Source organism: Pectinophora gossypiella, chromosome 10 (genome assembly GCF_024362695.1).
Source record: "Pectinophora gossypiella chromosome 10, ilPecGoss1.1, whole genome shotgun sequence".
In the NCBI taxonomy this organism is placed as follows: Eukaryota; Metazoa; Arthropoda; class Insecta; order Lepidoptera; family Gelechiidae; genus Pectinophora; species Pectinophora gossypiella.
In genome coordinates this window covers 5281515-5305359 of record NC_065413.1, presented here as the reverse complement: position 1 = coordinate 5305359, position 23845 = coordinate 5281515, and the positions used below count along the sequence as shown (strand labels likewise).

At 36.3% G+C, this 23845-nt stretch overlaps 1 protein-coding gene across 1 annotated transcript in view; it reads left to right on the top strand.

The window, feature by feature from the left end:
* Positions 1–23845, top strand: part of LOC126370227 (cuticlin-1) — a 101231-nt gene that overhangs the window by 2955 nt on the left and 74431 nt on the right. The window contains exon 2 of the mRNA XM_050015036.1: positions 20256–20449. Coding sequence (XP_049870993.1) covers positions 20400–20449 — 50 coding nt within the window. The 5' untranslated portion in view covers positions 20256–20399. The remainder of the gene's footprint in view (positions 1–20255; positions 20450–23845) is intronic.

Sequence of the window (23845 nt, the reverse complement as noted above, 5' to 3'; positions counted from 1 at the left end):
AAGAATTTAGTTGCGCGTTTTCAGTCTCGAGCAACTGCCATCAACTCAGCATTTTTTAAAATTCAACAACCCAACAATTATTTGATGTAAAGTAATTACATCAAATTATCTTCAACAATAAAATTATTTTCGTTTCGGTTATCAGTGCGGAAAATATGGGGGACGATTAAAAACGTTATAGAATTATGCTAAACTTTGCGTTTATTAATTAGATTAGAACCACTGTAAAGTAAGATTTTCCGTTTGGAACGAAACGAATGAAAACAACTGTAATTGTGCCTTAAATAAATTGATTTAGTCCTTGGATCTGCTTGATGCTGCTGTGAAAAAAGGCGGATTTCAATCACTGAACTTATCCAGTACATGCATACCATAAGATCGTGCCTATTTCCCGTTGGGTTAGCCAAAGACTACGGAAGTCCCTTTACTAAAATCCTGACACACCACTTATTGTTGTCTACATTTTTAGTTTCCATTTTATCATTTTGTATTGTGATGAAAAGTTTTCTAACTAGCCAAAGACTACAAACTCTAGTATTACCTATATTGTAGCAAAAAAAATATAAGAATTAAATCTGTCGTTGACTTGGTCATTCATAAAAAGTAATGATTTATTTATTGTCTTTTTTATGTGTGTATAATATTTTTATATTTATATTTTTAGACATCTATGTTCTCGTAAAAGAAATGTGCAAAATTGATTCCTGGGTGCTTTTCCCATGAATTGCATTCATTCTGGACGATTAATTCTTTAATTTCCCTTACGTTATTCAAAGTGCAATGTTTAAATATCGAATATCATTAGTTTCATTCGAATTCAATTCTATTCAAATATACTTTAGATTTTCGAATGAAAATAAATTTTAATGAATTCAAATACAGGCGCTCGCATCATAGGCCTGAAATAACGGATTCGTCCAATATAATATACTATTAGCCTCTAAATCCTTGCACTTTGCTGTAAGTATACATATATTTAACTTATTCCCAGTAGGTATCTTTCGTTCATTAAGTTTATTACACGTTCACCTTTGACTGTAAGTGTATAGTAGTTATACATATAATAATATAGTAATAAAACATAAATTATAGCGAAGTGATAAATAACTAATTGAAGTCCTTAGGAACAGAAATGTGGAAACTATTTGATTACATACATACATAAACTCGCCTATTTCCCACCGGGGTAAGCAGAGGCTATGGAATTCCATTTGCTTCGATACTGACACACTTCTCTTGCTTCCTCCACATTCATCAATCGTTTCATACACGCACGCACTTTTTGATTAAATCCAAAATTTAAACTTACAAAAGCTGAAATCCTTTCTTGCCTTCCTGCTTAACCAATTAATTACATACGTACATATATACAGACATACACTTCTACCTATTTCCCAACGTAAGCAGAAATGATAAATTCCCATTGACAAACTGACAATATTTGACTCCTCTTGCTTCCTCCACATTTATTCATTGTGAATCAATTAATTCATACAAAATTTATTTTTAAATACTTAAGTCCTTCATTAACAAGTTTCAAATAATGTTAGAACTGTAAGGTGGCAGGGTCATAACTTAATCCCGGATAATTTATTTAGGAAAAATGTCTAAGCTCTATAATTCATTTAGATAAGTAATATTTATGGACTCTGCTAGCTTAGTCGAGTCTAGTTGCTTTACCGTCTGTGGGTTGGTACAAATTACAATTCTTAAGCGGTTTGGTTAATGTGTTGAAAGAAATATAGGTAAGAAAATGTAACACTTCATTTATAAGTATTAATAGTAATAAATTTTAAATATTGCTGACTGACACTATTTAGGACAAGTAAGTAAACACAAAACTATATTTTGCCAAGCTTAATGAGAGATCTATTTGTATGTTATTATTAAGCACATTGTATGTTTACAATTTACGATTTAGTTAGTTTGGCAGCTATTTACAATTTAAATTAAACTTATTAAATAAATCTGCCAGGTGTGCACTGCAACCAAGACGCGCGCTGCACGATATATCGACGGCTTTGACCAATAGACGCAGCGAATGCTGTCTTCGTAAATAAACGTCGTACGGCTATTGGTCTAAGCCTTTAATTTTCTGGTATTCTATTGGTGCTGATTTCTGTAGACACCACCTAATCATCCTTTTCGGAAGATAAAAAAAAATGACGGGTATAACTTAAGGAGGAGCTCGGTGGTGCAGCGGTAAACGCGCTCGGTCTGCGATTGTTGAAGCAACTATCGCAAAGTTCGGTCATAGGATGGGATCACAAAAAAGAAAAAAGTTTTCATCTCGAGCTCCTCCGTGCTTCGGAAGGCACGTTAAGCCGTTGGTCCCGGCTGCATTTAGCAGTCGTTAATAACCATCAATTCGCACTGGGCCCGCGTGATGGTTTAAGGCCCGATCCCCCTATCCATCCATAGGGAAGACCCGTGCCCCAGCAGTGGGGACGTTAATGGGCTGATGATGATGAACTTAAAATAAATTAGGGGTAGTATTAATAAACTAATCTCAGCTGAGACTGACCTCAAGATCCTGCTCAAGTACCTGTTTTTATTAAGAACTGTCACATTGACATGATCTTGAGAGCAGTCTCGAAGCTGAGATTAGTTTATTAATACCATCCTAGGAGGTGTCTGCAGGAATCGGGGCCATTAAGTATTTAAATATTTTGCTGTTCTATTTCTGTACATAAAACCATGTACTTACATACTTTCCTTGACATGTATTCATCTCAAAACTTATGCGTTACACCGTACGCAATAGGTGTGGGTGTGTTATAAGGTTATATTATCAAATGCCCATCCATTATGTTCTGAAGTCGAACACAACTTGTCTAATATGGCAATTTGTAACAGTTACCTATTATTGACTTGCCAACTATTACTTTTTAAGGTACTTTTACTAGTTACAAACTGGAGTAGTTTTTATTTTTAATTTTCCTTATAAGAAATAAAGTATGTTTTATAAGAGTTGGGTAATAGGTTAGTCAAACTTACGTAATCATATAATGATTTTTGGGGTACATTATATCCTTTCCTTCACTTTTCGGTTAAGTTTAAGGCTCAAATATAATGCTGGGCGTGTTATATATGAAGGGTTGATAACCATTGTATACATTATTTATTATTTTAATATAGAAATTCCTAGTTGTGGCTGTAGTTATTTGCTGCCGTCTACTAACGTCGTCGACCTACGTGGTACAAAATAAATATCTACCTTAAACCTTTGTGATGTCCAGTTGTATCATCTTATCTATTTTCATTAATTTTACTATTGTGTGTATGTTCGTCATTCTTGATTATTTATTGAGGTATGGCGTTTTCTTGTATAGCGTAATCTTGAACATTTATAAAACGTATAACAACTTGTATGTCTTGTTTTACAGTATTAACATTCATATTCTTGGTATTTACGTACTTATTACTTTTTGTGTGCGAATATGTTTGTTCATAAACAATGTTTGAACTATTACCACAGAACGTATACAGTGCTACGATCACCTAAGCTGTATTAAGTACCTAATCTTCTTAACTGACCGAGTTTTCTTGTAGACCAACGTGGTAGATGTAGACCAACTATGTTATTGAAAAATCACGCATTGAACTTATAAATAAAGCCTTCGTGTGACATTTCGTGTCGCTGGCCGCTAGAAATTCCGTCGATATATTACTAACCGCTTTATAAAATTATCATTTTACACATCTTAATCCTAACTCTCACTTAACAAAAATGGCGGGTTAGCGGGCTAGCGGAATTCCATAAAATCATTATTAATTTATTAATGTATACGGCTGAGCATCGCTCTCTCTTCTATATGGAACTTACGCTTCGCTGCGCAGCTGTTTGCGCAGTATCCTCTTCAAATGATAACGTCTTCTCTGTAACGGTGTTTTAGTTAAGCTAGTTTAGTGTGATCTTTGGTTAATTGCTCATATATTGTACTCTTACATATTCAGTTTATGATTCACTCGTAAAAGTTTAAAAATCTCTTCTTTAGAATGGATTATCTTGACATATCTATAAAGTTAATGGTGTGTGTCGATTTGTTATTATATGTGCTTAGTAGGTGTCTATATTTTCGGTCTAGAGCGACGGATGCATTTTGAATACTTTTTGATGCTTAAATTAATTATAAACGTACAAACAGGTAGAAGTAACTGTCAGTATTATTCAGAGGCGGAGGATAGGAGTCCTAGTACGGCTTCGAAATAGACTAGGTACTCTGGGCGCCATCCCACTCGCGTCAGAGTACTGCAGGGCAAGAGGAAAACCACTACCCTTGTGACCGTGGAGAATGCTACACCGACAAGAGCGTGGCTTTTCAATTAATGACGATGAAACTTTCGTTAAACTGATTTTAAAAAAGCTAGGTACTTGTCATGGCCAAATAAAAAAAAAAATCAACGTGCGATTGCAATCGGTACATCGCCAACCACTTCAAATCATACATAGTGCAGAAATGAGAAATGATCATAGAAGTGTCGCCAAAACAAATTGTTTTCTATTTTCGTTAGAGTTGTGGCGGAAAATGAATTTCGTGCGCGAGAGTGCGATCTCGGCTCGTATGATACACGCGAGGTGCGCGCGCCGGTAACAAATGTACCGTAAGATGGGGAACTTGAGAACGCTAAGAACTGGCACCGACCAAATATAGCACTCAGGCTTCGCGGGTTTCGCACCAGAATGATTTAAAACTTTACGATACCGCTCATGCTCGGTTGGTTATTATTTAGTTTATTTACTAATGCGATTCCTATGACGCGAGCAATTTATGGTTCGTCTTGAATATACTGTTTCCTATCTTATTAGACACTTCTGGACGTCTATTTATTTTGCTTCATTAACAAGCTTGTTCAATTATCATAAATAATACGATCGTAAAATTTATAATTATTACGATATACTTATACCTACTATTGCGTCTTATCGTTTGCACAAAAACCTTTTTCAACAAATAATATTCACTTCATAATCCGTAGTGAAAAAGATAGCATTAATTTCTTCTAGACATACCTACTCAGGGTGCTAGATACGAAAAACCCCAGACATTAATTATTGTATTAATTAGTGCTGTATCTACTAATGAATAAAAACTTTCCCTCTTCATAATTCTAAACTACCTACTAGATACAGAAATTACTTACTAAAAAAATGCTCGATGGATTTGCTTAAATGCATTTACTGTACTTACTTCTAAATTTATGATGTTGAACATTTTTATTTAAAATGTCCAAGATGAGATCTATCGATCGCAATGTCAAAATGTTATCAGATCTCGTGTAGAGCCAAGCTTCTAACTCCACACGCCCTAAGTATACAAAAACTAAGTTCACAAACTCTACACATTAAGAAAAATATGGGGCTTGCCCATTTCGTTGCCACAAGAACTATATAACAAAATGGCAATGAACAGTTAATAAATTTATTACCTTACGCTCATAGTGACGGAAGCGAAACCGCTTAGCCACATATTTTGCCCAATGTGTAGAGTTTAAGGGCTTCACTTTGCTCGTCTTGGCGTCTCTCTCGTGCCACAAAATCATCATCATCATCTGATGAGGACGTTAATGGCTGATGCCCATTAACGTCCTCACTGCTGGGGCACGGGCCTTCCCTATGGATGGATAGAGAGCCACCAGATCACTAGATTTTTATTCAAAAATTCACTCACGCTTGCTCTTTCATCGAACATCATCAGTAGCAACTGATCTTTTTTAAGCAAGTGTGCTACTAGATAGTAGGTATCTACTAAGTAGTATTAATAGATTGTAGTAGATAGATTGCCGTGTCTGACACAGCCATACGTCTACCGGGCCAGCAGAGCGCGACATTTGAAATTAAAAATATAACGGCTGCGCGATCTCTTATAAACAATTGTTCCGATTTTCTTCACAAATTAATGCAACATCGCTCTCATAATCAAGTAGAGGAGCGCTTTATGATAAGTGATGGAGTGCTGTCCATCTTATGTTCTATACTTACTGTATACGTGCTTTACTACTGTACTTTCTTGCTTGCGGTTACGGTTGAGTTTGCTTTCCTTTTTGTTACGTTTCACTTTGTCGAAGGCTAAAGTTTTGAATTTGTTATTTTAAAAGTTTTCGTATCGCCGAAATGTGCCATTTTGATTATCCTATCTTTTGGTTCAGCACTGAACGTATGGGATTCCCATGCAGATACATAAAACTGCATATATAAATACTACTACTTAGCAAAGGTCTATTGCTCTGCTGGTCTGTTTTCAGTATTAAAGTAAATCATAACATATCGCAAAATATTTCGATCCCCTGTAATGTTGTCTGAAGAACCAATCTATGATAAAAAGCAACGACATTCTATAAGAACTTGTAGCGCTAAAAGCTTTCTATTTCTAAATTACTTATAAATTGTACAAGTATCGTTTTTCTCTCGTGACGTGTCTTCTTCAATCATTCACTGACGGTTTTCTTCACTAAATCAATATTAAAGTCAAAATCGTGATTCTCAGTCGACTACCAATTCAGATACCGTGTGAATATTATGCACTGTATCGTCTTGCGGTTCCTATGTGGCCATTTAGAAGATTACTTAATATGAAGCAGGTAGAGCTATATGATTGATAAAGTAGAACGAAAACTGTCAGATTTAGTTTGGGAATATTTAAGGTTTGTTTTCTTTCTACAATTCTACTATTAGATATATAAATTCCTATCCCGAGTATGACTAGATAATATTGATTTCAAACATACATATCGCTCTTTTTGGACTCAATATTTGTCACAATTTAAAAGTATTCTTTAAAATAAGATAAGACCAATGGGTTCGGCAGACTCAAAAGACAAAATAAATAATTTATGAAAGCAAAATGGAAACTTCTTACATCTGTATTTGCTGCTTATGTAAGGAGACATGCGCTACCGTTTTTCGGGGACACATGAATTATTTATCTGCTGGAGCTAACTGTAAACATACGACAATGCTCGCTCAAAACACTGAGTACTGTCAAAACGGGTATTCTTTGAGTTGATTGATCATTGACTTCGAATCGAGTGCCCAATTTATTGTTTAACTAGTGTCTTTCCTGTGAGTTAGCATAGTCACGCCTGTTGGGTTTACTAGTAGTTATTAGAACACCTTTTATTTGAACTTGCATTCATGTGTCTTGTCAACATATTCATGTTATGCCTTGGGTATCATTTTGTCATTGTCACTATGAACATGCTGTCGACAGTTTTTTACGTCTGCTTTGTATCAGTAACTTCTGCGGCTTTATTTGTTAATATATTGTTTTATGTTTCAACTTTTGTCAAGCAATTCATCAACTTTTAATATAAACCTTTGATCCAATCTTTTACTCTTACTTAAATGTATTCGTGAGCTCTTATCACAACTTCACCGTACAATCGGTCATTAATTTCTCTAATGCCGTCATCATTCTTGATGTTGACATGTCTATTCTATTTGTGTTACTTATAAAGACATAAGCCTATTCAAAGATCAATGGAAGCATTGAATTCTCATTTGGTTTTGACAGTATCTGTGCCCCTACTGTCATTATCTACTACTGTGGGGAGGCAACGTCAGTCAGGACACTTTGTCTTCTCTAAGCACTCTCACGTCTAGGTGTAAGTGAGGCTGTCTTTACATTTCGTAAATCTGTCATTTATGTCTATATTTATCTGGATTATAATATATAGGTATAACGTTGAATCATTTAAATGTATATCTTATCTCACATGTTACGCATACAAACGTTTTACATTTGGTTGACGTACCTATATCCTTCTAGGTCTTTCACTATCCTTACTTGCAAAACTTTTGTAGTTATCTGTATCCTCTCTACCGGGTAAGTGCCTTCAGCGCTCCCCATTTGCCCGGCCAAGTAGTTAATGCCATCTGCGGCAATTCTACAATAAGTCACGTCAAAAAAAAAGGTAATCCTCTCTACATTCAATTTTTTTTATTTAACATTTACTTTCTTCGTAGTTCTGTTATTCAAGGCATACGCCTTCTGCTATAAAGTCTAAAGTGAATAAGCGAATGCGCCACTTCGATTGCGATTTGCGTCGGCATTTGCTGCAGATGAGATGGCCTGTAGCGCTGTTCGTAGCCAATATTTTATGTGACATATAGACCATTACGATCTGTATTCCTCTAAATTGGCAATATACTCTAAGCTCATGCCTTCATAACTCGTGAGTCATGCTGAGTCTGACATCGTAGTAGGTGGGACTAACCTCATCCACAGGCGAAATTGTTATCATTATACCACATGCCCATTAACTTATCTATTACAAAGCATTAGTTCTTAAACAGACAAGCTCATGTCCGACGTGTTCCACCATTAAATATGCCCCAAGGTGTTCAAATATGTCGCCCATTATAACTAGATCTTTTGACTTCCTATCTCATCCTTTCCCAGAACCAAATAGATGGAGGTTGATCGAGGCGGCAGGGGTCATAAAAACTGGTAATTGTAGATGATTATACGTTGAAAGACTAGTTCTAAAGTACGCAACACACCCACGCACAGGAGCGGCGTTCGATTATAAAATAAAAGGCGGTCAAATAAGTTGATCATAGTTCAAGCTAAGCGGGTTTTTTTATGGAAACGACTTTTTTAACTTTCTATCCTACCATGTGAAAATTATGACCCGAGGATATTGATATTATTGATATTCATCGACGAACGAAGAATTCTTCGACGAAGAATTTATACGAGTACCTACGCCTCATAGATGTCGGACGTTTGTGAGACGATATTAATAATAGGGGAGACCGATTTCACAGGATATCTGTATTTACTTTGACAAAGGAACACCGTTACAGGTAATTACGAATACCTGCAATTATTCTATTCGTCAATTTAAGTAATGGTTCTGTAGAACGTTCGCCTCTAAACAAAGCTTAATATATTTTAATAAAAGCAATTATTTTTTGGACTATTAATAGTGTACGGTACATGGGACCTGCCTAGAGGCATTCAGTAATATTGTTAATATATAAGTGAGTGGAATACTGAATTAATTTGTAGGTAATATCGACCGTAGTATGTCATTAGTGCGTATACGACTATACGTCCGTAATCAATGAACTCTACTTATATTGCCTCGGGTACTCACTGGTTGCGAGCATATTCAATCAAACAAACCACGACCATAGTTGCTTGCTGCTTTTATTTTAAGGCATTGTAATCTGGCCAATTTAAACTACAATCGATATACTTAACTGGAAAAGTAGTGAATCAAATCTGCATACGCGCGATATATCAATATCAGATAATAGATCTTATTTTGCCAGTCATATAATTAGAAGGTCTATTGACAGCTTAATAAGAAGTTATTAATGTCTCTTTTGGCAATGATAGACGTGTTAAATATATACCGACGTACACGACAAAGAGAATTATCGGGCACCATGTAAATTTTCTTCATAAAATCGCATGTTATATCCATTACTATGCTAATCCATTGATAAATAATATGTTACTATAAACGAAAACAGCAATGAAATAGGTACTATTGGTTCTGAACACAAAATAGTATCGTACGATAAATAATAATATAATAATTTGAATATGGAAACTGCCATTCGTTTATATTCGGAAATACGATGATAATCATATTTCTTTTTTTTCCTTCTTTGCTTGTGAAATCCGAAATAATGTAGACTGTTTTTTGTTTCAGTACCGTTACGTTCAAAAGTTGTTATAAATGATTTGTCTCCGGTATCTACATCCTAGCTAATGATCATGTCACTATAAAATAACCTTCAAAATTGCCTAATTCATCAAGTATTTGTTATAATAAATCTAATATGATGCGTGGTGGAGTATGCTCCATACCCCCTCCGGTTGATTGAGGGGAGGCCTGTGCCCAGCAGTGGGACGTATATAGGCTGTTGATGATGATGAAATCTAATATGATACCCATTCTGCTATGAGTATATGGTTCACTAATCTTTGCTCGATCCAATAGATAAATGAAGGTATGGAAAGAATGACTAACGACCTCGTGTCTTACAATTAAAGTACGCTTTACTGATCTACATCCATCGCTTTCATGTATCGTTACATTGCAGCTTAAAAAGTACAAATGAAGATCAATTTTGTTACAAAACAGGCAAGGTAGAGCACGCTAAGCGATGGAAACGGGTAACCAGCACGAGATCGCAGTGTGCATTTATTGATATTGAACGTAATGGAATGTTATTATTGTAATTTGTATCGGTGGGACGCATTCGTGATTTCTGTATTTGGGTTATAATTACATATAGATCGTAATCGTAATTGGAACAATTTTCAATTGAACGTCTTCAATGTTAAAGGGAGCGTCGATTAATGATATGCACTTCTGTTTCATATTGTTTGTTTAACATTAACGCGTAGCTTTCGAAATAAGCTTTGCGCGTTGTTTATTAATACCTGTAAATTTTTTAGATACATTTCAAATTCACATTCAAAATTCAAATTCAAATCATTTATTGTGACACATAGGTACAGTGGGTATTTACCATTTACAAAGATAATAATAAGACCGCTGTGATCTGCCGGTAGGCGTACAATGAATTTGGTGAGACGAGAAGTTACTTACAGTGTTTAATCATTGTTAATTCGTTTCACATGCTAGAAACAGTAAAATATAGTAAACGAACAGATTTACAACAATTATGTATAGAATATCAAGTCATAATAAGGATTGAAAGGCAAGTAAGTAGAACTAAATAATTATAATTTGTCATCAAAATAATCACTTTGAGAATAATACGTATTGTCATTTAAAAATTTGAATATTTGTTTTTGAATAATTATATTAATGTTATTGAAGTCACGTATAGGTTCAGTGACTAATCTCTTGAATCCGTGATAGCCCTGCTCGGAAGATTCGTGACTTATACCGTAGTGGTACTGGTTGGAATCCCGGCTCGGGTTCTAAACCAATGGATTTCACCTTATGAGTTTGAATTCTTGTTTGGACTGCTTGCATAGATGATTTTTGTTTTTATAGCACTCACCCGTGCTTAGGTTTTTTACATGGACAGTAGAAGGACCCGGTGGTGTAATGCTCGTCGGGGCTTGACTCTTGTCGGTCTTGTTGCTGCGGGTTCAAGACCCGTCAAAGTCAGTATTTTTTTCGATTTTTCTCTTTGCTTGTATTGATAGTTGATATTTCGTGGTTTACATACATTACACCTTATACCTCTCTCCCTTTGGGTACAGGCGTGATGTAATATTATGTCGTGTTTTATAAGTGACATCTAACACGGAACAGCCCGGTACCTTTCTATAAATAGTGATATTTATCACTTACGTACTTACATACGCGGTTTATAAATTCTACCGTACTTTATCAGTATTTATAATCAGATATATATATTAATATATTAGCAAAAGCCAACCGCGCGCCGGGGGCTGTATGAAATGATAGTCAAGTTAGTAATCCCACCTAATGAACTATGAGTTTGACAAGTGTACAGCATTTGTATCTGTTGCTTTGAACTGACAAACTCACATTTCACATAAAAGAAGAAAGACCGTAATAAAAATATTAGAATTGAAATGAAATTCTACTTGCGTCATAATTGTATTATACATACATAAATATATACAGCCTATAACGTCCCACTGCTCGCACAGGCCTCCCCTCAATCAACTGGAGGGGGTATGGAGCATACTCCATGTCGCTGCTCCACTGCGGGTTGGTGGAGGTTGTTTTGTGTGAGCCACGGAGTCATCTTGCTTTTTTAGACAATCAGGAACTTCAAGCCTGAAAAGTCCTTACCAAACAAAGGACAGTCTCACAAAGTGATTTCGACAATGTCCCCATCGGGAGTCGATTCTAGACCACCAGATCGAGAGCCTAACTATCTTGCCACTAGATTGTTTGTATATTATACACAAACAAAATATTATTTAAGCTAATTTTATGTGTCCCTGATATTTTGTGTAATGTTTTGTGTAATGTCAAGACCAATATAATCTACCCACTTTAGGATTCTGTCGCATTAACATATTTGAAATTTAGTGAGACTTTCAGTGCAATTTGTAAAAAAAAAATCATGCTACATGGTACCAAAGTGTTTGTATATTGATGCTCGTGATTGTACCTACACTCTTATCACAGGCGATAACTACCTCGCATCAGGGGTTTTAAATTGAGACTACAAGTTAAATTGGGACTACAAGTTTTACAGCTAAGTTGTAAAACTTGTAGTCCCAATTTAACCCAGAATTAAACTATTTGAATGAAATTGAGATTGTGTTGAAGAAAACACATCAGAATGGTGATTTTTCAGAAAAGCGCTTACGAGATTCTCTATAAGGTGTCGTGATGTATATCCCATGCATTTTTATCACTGTCACTGTAGATTATCATAATCGTTTGCTACTTAGCTAATCCCCTAGGTCAATTTCGTAAACAAACTAGATAGTAGAATCTAGAATCTAGCATAGTAGAATGCAAAACACGCCAGTTCATACTAGTTGTTGAAAGTAGGTACACTCTTTAGAAGAAAGTGAGAAGACGATGAAATGAAATGAAATTTATTCTGTGCATGGTATTTAGGTTACAAACAGCTATTATTTTTCTTATTCGTTATACCAAGCGCCATGTATTAGAAACGTCACCGTCGATTTTCATAATATTCATAATTCAAACCCATTGTTTCAATAAATAAGTTAAAAACTTGATTATATTAAAATAAGTTACAATATGAAACCTATCCAGATGAATGACCACAAGCTATAGCATATATTTTATGTTTAATAATTTAAAAATAAACATATATATCTATTTCTATGCTTCTCTCTTTCTAACTATAATAAAAACGACTTTAGTTCAAATTCAAATCGGTTAGCATTTCCCTTTCGATGACGAAACTTTAGTACCAGGGAAAAGTTATGTATATTTAATTCGATTATATAAATCGTGGTATTAGAGATTTCCTCAATGAATATTCAAAGGGCAGATGGCCTTGGCAATCGATTTAATTCTATCCACTTTATTAGATAATAAATGCACGTTTCTAATGCATGGCGACGACGTCAAGTTAATAACATTTGACGCTACATCGAATAAGAAAGTGGGTAACACATGTAAACTTTGAACCGTCATTTTTTATACAAATATATTTTGATGTCGAATGTCTCATCTGCCTTCTGCCGCTTCTGAACCTGTAGGTATAGCCAAGGAAAAGTAGCTGCAAGAAAAACCTTGGCACACGGCCCTAGAAGTTACATTGCATTTAGCTATGACATTTATTTAGATTTATGACATTAGGTGTTCTATAAAAGGGGAGTGTATTTATTAAAATATTATGATAAGCAACTTTTTTAAGTTGATTATCGAAACATGTTTAATTAGTCGCTATGATATTTGACGACACTAAACCTAACGGTTATGTTGTTCGACTTTTTTACGTTACACGTGTCTCTAACATAATTAAATACTATCTCATTCACAAAAGATAAATTAAACTTTACAAAAAATAAATTACTCATTCTTTCTTAAGACATCGGACACTAATTGACTTATGGCAGAAACAGCTATGCATTATAAGCTTTCCATGTTTATGGTTGCCTAATTCGTGTTTAGCAGACGCATGAGGCCTTTATATGGAGAATTTTATTTATATCTTTAATATAACAAATTTGCCGTTACAGATCACGTCCAACAGTAAGTAGAATTCAACATTTTGACAAATGCACCCAAACTGTGATCTAAAGCCGTAGATTTCGAGATAAATACCCCAGTATCTTGCTAGCTCTATTACTTCATGGTTAGAAGCTTGAAATCTTATAATCCCCCTAGATGTTATCTGCGATTTGCTTGGATATATTTATTCGTGTCGCTAAGGATAGAAGGTATGTTTGAGGCTAGTAACTAACTGTAGTAAGTAGGGATTTAAGTAAACATTACATATGGAAAACAATTTTTTCATTGAGTTGGGTATACCATTTAAAAAATCAGCAAAGAAACAGCGTGCAATGTTGCTGATTGCTCCGCCTAGCTCATATAAGTAGGTACATCGTATGAGAGCAATATTTATTTCATGCTTACGTGGATATTGGTGATGATTCCTTTGGACACCATCTAATTTTATTTTAAGTTATAACTGTCATTTTCTTACACTGAAAAAGAAAGTGTCTGCAGGAATCGGGGCTAATAACTGCCGAACGTTTCTAAGCATTGCAATAATACGCCCATTTACAGAATACACACGATGTCGAATAAAATACCCTTTGCCTGCCGTTAAATGATGCACCGACTCCGAGATACTATCAAGGATCTGCCATACAGGCACAACCGGAAACCGTGGCCAATTAAGTGTTCGCTAGATGCTTAAACTGGCCACTAAGCCACTAAGCATCTTAGATCATCGATAGCATAACATTTGAATCGGCTCTTTTGATAAAAGGCCACTTAGGGATGCGAGGCGAATATACGATCTCAAGTTATTCGAATTGACTAGGTTTTTACTCGAGTAGGATTTGACAATGACCTGTTTTGACCATAAATTAATTTAAATTCTTTGAACGTTCTATTCCAAGCATCGCACGCGATTTATTGAAAATTTAAGTGTTTTCTGAAGTTAGTAATTTCATTTTATAGTATTACCTATCACAGAATACGTATTAGTAATAGATAGTAGTACTGACTTATTATTTAATTTGGGCCTGTATCGATTCTTTGAAATAAGGAATCCAGTAACCTCTATAACCTCTCTCTTCACTGTATCATAAAGTTAGTAGGTACTGTTTATCCAACTTATATCTTCTACATTATTAGATTACATAGCAGGCTAGTTTCCAACTAGTCAAATCAGTCACTTTTTATTAAACGTCAAAACACGAAATTACTATGGAATTTGTATGAAAAAGCACACTGTGACGTCATAGAAAAACGTGATAAAATGTCCGACTTATTGTTATGTTTTTCTTGATTAAAATTCAGAAATAAGTTAAATAGAAAAAAGATAATGTTTTTCCTTAGTTTTAGATCTGTCTTTATTTAACAATCAGAATTTCATAATTTATCTTGAACCTAGTACACGACCCAGCTCTACTCAAAATTCAAATCGTTGATTGGATAAATCGAGTTAATATCCTGTTGAGTTGCGATAGTCGATAAAGTATGCTTATGGAGATTCGATTGGTCCCATCACTAACCACATTATCCCCTCCATCAAAAAGATTGACATCTAGTTGGAAACATTGAAAGGCGCTTCTTTGAAACATTAGAGTGTTGAAGGCAATTTTACATTTCTAATTCATGTTATGACTAGCTAATTATTAATTAAGTAATCGAAACAGTTTCTCGGAACTGTCAGCAATACGATAAAAAAGTTGACATCATTTATCTAGGAGTTGTGAAAAAAAATATATCGCGTATGGAATTATATCTACGTACATATTTCCTACTTTTCGATTGACACAGTGGATTTTAAGATATTATTATCAAAGGGTTTGGTAGACGTATGCCCCTTATAAAGAAAGAAAGAAAATATTTATTTCCATATATTACTTATTATTATACCTCCCCTCTCTAAATCTTTTTTTGTATTTATTGTTTCCTTATTTGCTTTTTTGTTAAATTATTATATTAATATTAATAAAAGAAAATAAGTACTTAAATGCATTCTTTGAATAATATTCAATATTTCTTTTCTGTTGATATAACAGAGAAATATTTGTGCCGAGGTATTTCTTGCAACTTTTTTTCTGCGTTTATAGAGGTTGTGTAGTTTTCAGCGGATGAAACGTTCGTAATTTAAAAATTCTCCATTCCAAGTGTAACTATTATACGTACTGAATAAAGATATTTTTGAATTTGAATTCATAATTCAAAGAAACCACGTTCGCATAGACATTAAAAAGCAAACTCCGGCAATTGAACTCCTACCAGCTCTGACTTTGCTCATCACTCCAAGTGTAGGTACTTATACTTAACACATTTACTTATTGTCTTCATGATCACATCATTTGAAACAATGACTGACTCACGTCAGTGTCTCAGAGAAAGTACAAAATTGCACTCTTGTTTACCGTCAGTATGAAATTCTATGTTTTGAGACGTTTCTCATACGTAATGTGTGAAGCTAGGTAGTTATTTTTAATCAGTACTTTCTCACAAAGTACGACTATTTTACTTTATAGATCGACGTCGGTACTAGGGTCTTTTGTGAATAAAAAAAGTTTGGCTATGTGTCACCTCTATGTACTTGTTGAACGCTGTATGGCTTAGTAACCGAACAACCAACCAACCTTATTAATTTGCTTGACCCATAAAATAATTAATTTAAGTATACTTGCGGACATTTGTTTGGTCAGTGATTAGAACGGACTCTGTGGTCCAGTGATTGAGCGTTGGGCTCGCGATCCGGATATTCCGGGTTCGAATCCCGGTGGGGTAAAATATCCATGTGGTAAAATAAACTTAACAACCCACACGATAGGAGAAGTGACTACAAAATATATTTGTTTAAAGTGCCACCATATTAAGTTTAATAACCTCTTAAAGGGGTATTGTAAGTGCCTAACTTCATGGTGTTACAAAGTAGTTGTTGGGTATTGACACAGTGAAGATGGCTCACGTATGAAGGTTTGTCATTTTTACGGTTACTCACTGCTACCGCGATTTTAGTAGTACCTTATATGGTTTGGTCAAACAGTCAATAAGTAGTGAGGGTATTCGTTAACAACCTCAGTAGTCACTTTTTGTGTCACTAGTTCGATAACTTTTCGGAATGGAAATACGGACTTGTGCGTAACACCGAATAAATTATTCTCGTCTTTTTCCATCTTGCCCCATAAGACAGTGGCAGAATTGTGATCACCCAGAAGGCATTAATCAAGAATTCCTTATTCTACGCCTACGTCACATACAGATACCGTTATAAGTAGCCAATCCCTCTATTGGCTTTAATATCTATCATTCCAAACAGAATTGTTCGTAATTTGAGTTTGAGCTCGGCGCCATTAAACGCTTTGTTGTCAAGAAAGCAATTTCATTAATAGGCAAAGTGTCTTATGTCCATTGGGTGTTATTAATGTTTCTTTTCTTTATTTAAAATTACAATTTGACAATTGAAAAGGTAATTTTAACCTATGTGTGTTCTTTTTTTATGTAAAACCAGAAACGAATGGCAATTATTGTACATTATATCACTTATTTGTATATAAGTATTTATATTACGTACATAAACTCACGCCTATTTCCCCACAGGATAAGCAGAGGCTATGGAATTAAATTTACTTCGATCTGGACACACTTCTCTTGCTTCCTCCATATTTTTATCAATCAATCACAAGCAGTTTTTGCTATTTACTCAGTACCTTAGTTTACGTTGACAGTTAGGTCCAGACCCAAGAGCTCGACATGGTCGGTATTAGTAATTAGTAGTAGGTAATTAGTACGGATACACCCCAGAAAGTCGGAGTCAGTAAGATTTGTCACCTCAGTCTGGGACGGACTTAGGGTCAGGTTCACACGGTTTGCAAGATACTCTCTGAGGGCACTGTTATTCCTGGTGCTTACTCGTGCATTGGACATGTATCTTTCCGTCACTGTGCTAACGTCTGCATACCCAAAGATACTGGGCATAATCAGCAGATCATTGATGTGGATCAGGAAAAGAGTGGCGGAGAGAACAGACTCCTGAGGGACTCCGGCATTAATACCAAGTAGATCAGAAGAGCACCCGTCAACGACTATCCGAATCGGTATATCTCTCATGAAGTCTGATATCCCACAGATACACAGGCTTGAAGGGAACGCATATGCCGGAAGATTACCAATAAGGCTATGCCAAATCCTGTAAAAAGCCTTTGAGATATCAAGGTACACGGCAAGAACCTTGCCACGATTCTCGATCGCCAGTTCACCTATTCCGGTGGAACTCAAAGTGGCGGTCACTGAGTAGATCGTTGGCTTCAAGGTCTGCTAGGAGGCAATTGTCCAGGATCCGCTGTTTGTAAAACATTTGAGGTTACCGAGATGGGGCGGTAGTTAGCAATGTCGGCAAGACTACCTATTTTGGGCACAGGCTGCACATTGGCAAGCTTTCATGGTTTCGGGGCTTGTCCTGAACCCAGAGAGAGCCGGTAGAGGCATGTCAGTACTGGAGACGACTCAGGCGGTCAGTGCCGCAGCACGATTGCTGGGATACTAGCGGGACCAGTGGCCTTATCCACGTCTAGAGTGCGAAACGTTTTTAGGACGTTCTTCTTATCGAGTTAGGTGGAAACCTCATAACCCCCCCCCACTAGGCTCGTCGGATACGGATCTCTTGCATTGTCAGATTACAAGCAGGAACACAAGGTGGAACATTGCTCACAGCACCAAAAATAAACAATTATAATCAGTTCTGTAGTACAACAGGCGGACTTATTGCTAAGGTAGCAATCTCTTCCAGCCAACATTTAAGTAAAAAATTATTTCTAATCTTCACAAAAAATTGGGTGATAAGATTTGCCAAAATGTTCTGTATACCTACCTACCTACATAGTATCCCCCTTACTCATTGCACGATGATAAAAGTTCACAAGCTTATAAGGTATCATTACAACGTTAAGCCTAAACAAAGTATACACCGTATAATTACTGAATACCCCTCAAAAATGTCTGAATGGCTCATTGTTAGAGCTAAACGTCTTATCTTCGGTTCGCTAGCGGTGTTTTAAATGTTACCTCGTAGGTAAACAGTGTAGGTAAGAGTTCTCAAGCATTGCCGTTAGAAAAGGCACCCAACTGAGATTGATACATTACAGTCTCTGGTCAATTATACAATATATAACTCCACGTGTCACGTTTAAAAATAGAATTTTATTTGCATGTAATTATTGTAAAGATGTCTTGAGAACGACAAAAATGATTTTAATAAGACTTATTGTGTAGGAATGTGACATTTTGGAGATCAATTGGTACATACTCTAAATACTTCTAATCGTATACTGCCTTACCGTCTGGCATCCTACAACATGAGCTCACAACATTCAGACGTACATCCATCGCGAGATGAACGTACCCAAACCTTACCGAGCTTTCTCTTAGACCAACTTGATATGGTTTTCCGTCATGCCTTTAGAAATATTCCAGAACTAAGTATTTTACTAGCTTTTAAACACTATAACACCAAATATCTACACTCTACACACTTCTATGTAAATCTTCAACGAATTTTAACTTAACTTTCTTAATCACCTTGCAATCAAAGTTCACATCAGGTGCCCTTAAACACAATAGCTTCCATTTATCACTAAGACTTTCTAAATCCCAAACTGAAACGAGGTAAACAAACCTAGATCGATAAAATCGATTTTATCGATAGCTGTTTGGCCGAAATCGTGAGTAGTGTTGTTTTGTTTGCTAGGTACGAAACGGGAAAAGGTATGAGAAAGAGTGTTGGTTGAATTCGTTATGAAAACGCACGATTGATTCAATTGTGTATGATTTCTGTATGTTTCTTCTACTTATCTATTACTTGAATTCATGCTTGGATCATACATAATTGATATCACATGGCTTCCACGGCTTGTGCCCGTATAATGACAATAGGGTCGCCCCCTATTACAATGCACTTAAACATATCTGGCGAGGAGTAGGTGTGTATACTATTACACCTCTGTATATTACACAGGCGTGATGCTATATTATGTGTTGTTAAATTATCTATTACTCTTTTTAATGACAACGCCGATATCAAGTTAGCGGAGCCAAAATAATCAAAATTAAAGTGGTTACGCAATGCATCGATCCGGACCCTAATGCTTGATTTTTAGCCCTCCGATTTCACTTTATATGTAACTAAATCCGTATTTCCACAGATTCGTTAGAGATGCGGTGCAAAACCTCTCTTAAGGCCTTATTACACTACCCAATCCACAGGGCCCGATGTGGTGGGATCGGGCAGTGGACAACGCGCCGACGGGGGCTCGATTTTCCATACATTTATACTTACACCCGATGCATCGGGCCTTTGAGTTCTCCGTGATCAGCGCTCATCTCAGTTGTTTGCTAGCTATTCACCCGCATAGAAGTTTTAATGAATTATAATCGCACACAACACAACAATATTTCGACATTTGAAAAATCAGTCAGGCTTTTATTGTTCGGCCTCATATTGTAGGTACAATCAAAAGACTAAAGATCAGTCAAATTTTAAGAATCATAATTGCCATATGGAGCGCATCGTATCGCAGGACGCTGGGATAGAGCCCGCGACTAGAAAATTCTTTACTTTATTTTCTTATATTAAATTTATCTTCTCCTTGTTGCAGATAACCGAGGACTTATACCAAGTTATTGCCAGTGAGTTCCAAGTGACGTGCTTAGAGGATTATGTTCAGTGACAGTTCGGCAACAGTTGGGGATCGCAGGTGACAGTTGTGGTACATGTCAGTGCGAGTGCTGTGTTGTTGATAATGATAGTTTGGCGAGCGAAGAATACTAGTCGACGGAAATTTTACGACTGGTAAGTTGAAGCTTTCTTACCTTATACATGTATCGTCTCGTTCTGTAGTCAAAACCACTTAAGCGCAAATGTCAAATTGCAATATTGTTTTTATAGATGAATTATTTCGATGTGGCCTTTTTAACTCCCTTGGTTTCAATCCCGGAATTAAGTTAATTGTATGAAATTGCCGTATATATATAATTTTTTGGCGAATCTGATTTGAACCTTTTGCTATTGTCAATAAGACAATTTTTTTAGCAAAATATTGCAGATGCGTCAGTTTGCAAAATCCGCCACTATATATAATTTATTACTTTTTCTTTATAACACTTTTATTTTGAAGTAAGTTATAAAAAAACATTTTTGAATCACTGAAAAAAGTACAACACATACAAGCCACGGTATATAGCACATATATTTCACACACATTTATTTCCGTATATTAATTTAATATATTACTTCCGGTTCATCATATCCAGCTTACGACGTCGTATCAACAGTGGCTGCAAGTTGTCTTTGATTACTTGTGGCTCTGCCCACCCCATTAGGAACTTCGGCCGCGAATTTATGTATGTATGAGTGTATGTATTAATTTTCCGAAAGCTGTTCGATCTTAACGCCTGTTATATTTATAGTAGTTTAGACCTTAATATGTCTGATGAATATTCCATTTTCAATCAGCGATGGCGATAGATTATATTCAATTGTGAGATGATAGTTTATAATATAACTTAATTAAGGAAGGAGCCTGTGGCCGAGATAGTGCCATCAAGCTCTTGGCTGTAAAGTGTAGTTTACATCGAAGGAGGAAAATTATTTTCAAATATGAAATTGTAGGTTAAAGGTTTTCATTTTCTGACTGTCCGCCCGCTATTAAGTCCACGAAATTTCAATATTGTAACTTTGAAAATGACTCCTTGGGGGTTAAATTTCGCAAAATCCCGTCTTAGTAAGCATAAACTTACGTCTTGAAAGAAATCCCCATGGAAAATTTTGGATTCCTAGTACTTGTGGCTTCTGAGATTTCGTGATGAGACGAGTCAGTCAGTGACATTTCGCTTTTATACGTATAGCTTTTACTGATATTAGAGTATTATTAAAAATAATCAGTAAAAATCATGGTAGTGTACTAATATCCGCGCGCAAGTTCTTCACCGCCTGAGGTAGGTGAGCGGCATGATGAGAGACGTAGACAAATACTGATTGGCAGACTCAGTCAGCTTGACAGAGACAGAGTGTCCGCGAATCAGTCAATCGCACTCTCACCCGTTTCTATATTTACATTCCTTATGCAACGATAAAGAACTTGCGCACGGAAATAGTGGTCAAGTTCTTCATATTTGTCAATAAATACCTATGTAGGTTTTTTAAGTAGGTAAGTGGCCTACATATGATGTGACAAAACGCAGACATAACTTATAAGCTTTTTTGTAGTTAATTGTTGAGACTACCCTGTCTTCTTTAATCTGTATCCAGAGTTTCTACCACTTCTTCAAAAATACTTTGTCCCGGTTACTTCTTACAATACAATACAATACAAATACACTTTATTGCACCGAAATAAAAAGAAATAATTACAAAAAGCCTCTTAACTAAGTACATGGCAAATGGCGGCCTTATCGCTTAAAGCCACTTACGTAGTCGTTACATGAGTCATGTCAGGGCCCTTTGGCGGTTCAATAGTAACCTTGACACCAGGGTTGATGAGGTTGGTACTCCAACTCACAACCCATATGATAGAAGAAGACCACTTCTAACGGTCTTATTCCGGCTTAAGCTAGAAAGCCGAATGTATAAGCGTCTGTTCCCCCATTGAGAGCTCCCCCTTAATGTTTCGCCGCGGGGCAGCATCGTAGTTAGCGCAGTGGACGTATCACGTGTTCTTGCACCGCTGCACCGCGACTGCGGGAGGCCGACGGCTACGAGTATCTCATATGCATAGCAGATTCTGAAACGCCACGTTTTAATAAAAGAGTCAAAGTTCGATAAAGTAGTGAATACCATAAGTCACTATAAGTAGTCTAGTAAGTAGTGTAGTAGTAGCCTTTTTGATGTGACTTATTGTAGATTTGACTCGGATATAAAAAGAAATAGTCTCGAAGATCGTCGTTGTTTTGAAGGGATAAATTGTTAATAATAATAGTATATACATAACCGTCAATTTCCCACCGGGATAAGAGACTATGGAATTCTATTTGCTTCGATCCTGACATTTATCTTGTAGTGAGCATATTTATTATTATTATTGCGTATGGCAGACAAAAATAAAATATCCTGCGTGGATCATATATCCAGCTTAAGCTCCCGTAACCAAGTTTCTGCCGCGTCCGTCACACAATGCAGCCCGGCTATGCTACCTGGGAACCGGTGCAGAGGGCACTCGTTCACTATGTGATACCATATAATAGTGACCATTATATGACAGTATCATAACATAAATGGATTTGGAAACAGACAGCTGGAAACTTTTCGTAGCTTTTAAGGTATGAAGCTACATTTTGGTACATTACAAAAGAGGAACCGTGTTACCCCGAATTTAACGCGAGTGAAGCCGCGTGTAAAAGCTAGTTCACTATAAAAGTAATTAATTATTAAAAAAATATTGATTCTGATAGCAAATCTTGCCTTTCAAGTCATTCAACCGGAAATCACATAGAAACATCGCCATGAAATCGCACAAATTAACAGCGAATTTTTTTACGACTTCATGACGTATGATGAAGATCATTAATATGATTTTCGCACGCATTGTAGCGGTGGGAGGTAACCGTCTTACTGCGGGCGAGAAGCGATTGAAGTACCTTACCTTCTTATTATCATGTGGGTTGTGAGATGGAATACCAACCTCATCAACCCTGGTGTCAGAGTTATTACTGAGCTGCCAAAAGCCCCTGGCTCATGTAACGACTACATACTTACATCAGTAAGTAGTCTTCTTCTTCTTTGCGAGTCGATGGCGATCGAAATTAAATTTTTGCTGACCAATAATTGGCCACGCTTACGGCATTGTCAGTGGCTTCGTAAAGGTCTTTAGCATTGGTAAGTAGTAACCGGGACCAATGCAACGGCTTAACGTGCCTTCCGAAGTACCTTATATTCCACATTCTCACCCTTCATCCCAGTCACTATGGTTCTGCGGCTTGCCTCTCAAACCTCTCAAACGGGGAGCACCGGTTCGACCCCGGTACCGAACTTGCACCAATGGGTTATTAATTTATCTTAAATGCAGCTTACACTAACATAGTTAGCTTGACAATTATAGACAACGATACGGCTCACAACCTATCACGTTGGCTAACTGAAAGCTCGGTGAGGTGAGGGTACTAGGTACTTAGTTCATCTTGCAATGGATGTATCTCTGACTACCCCATTTGGGATATAGTCGTGAGCTTATGTTATGTTATGCTCACACTT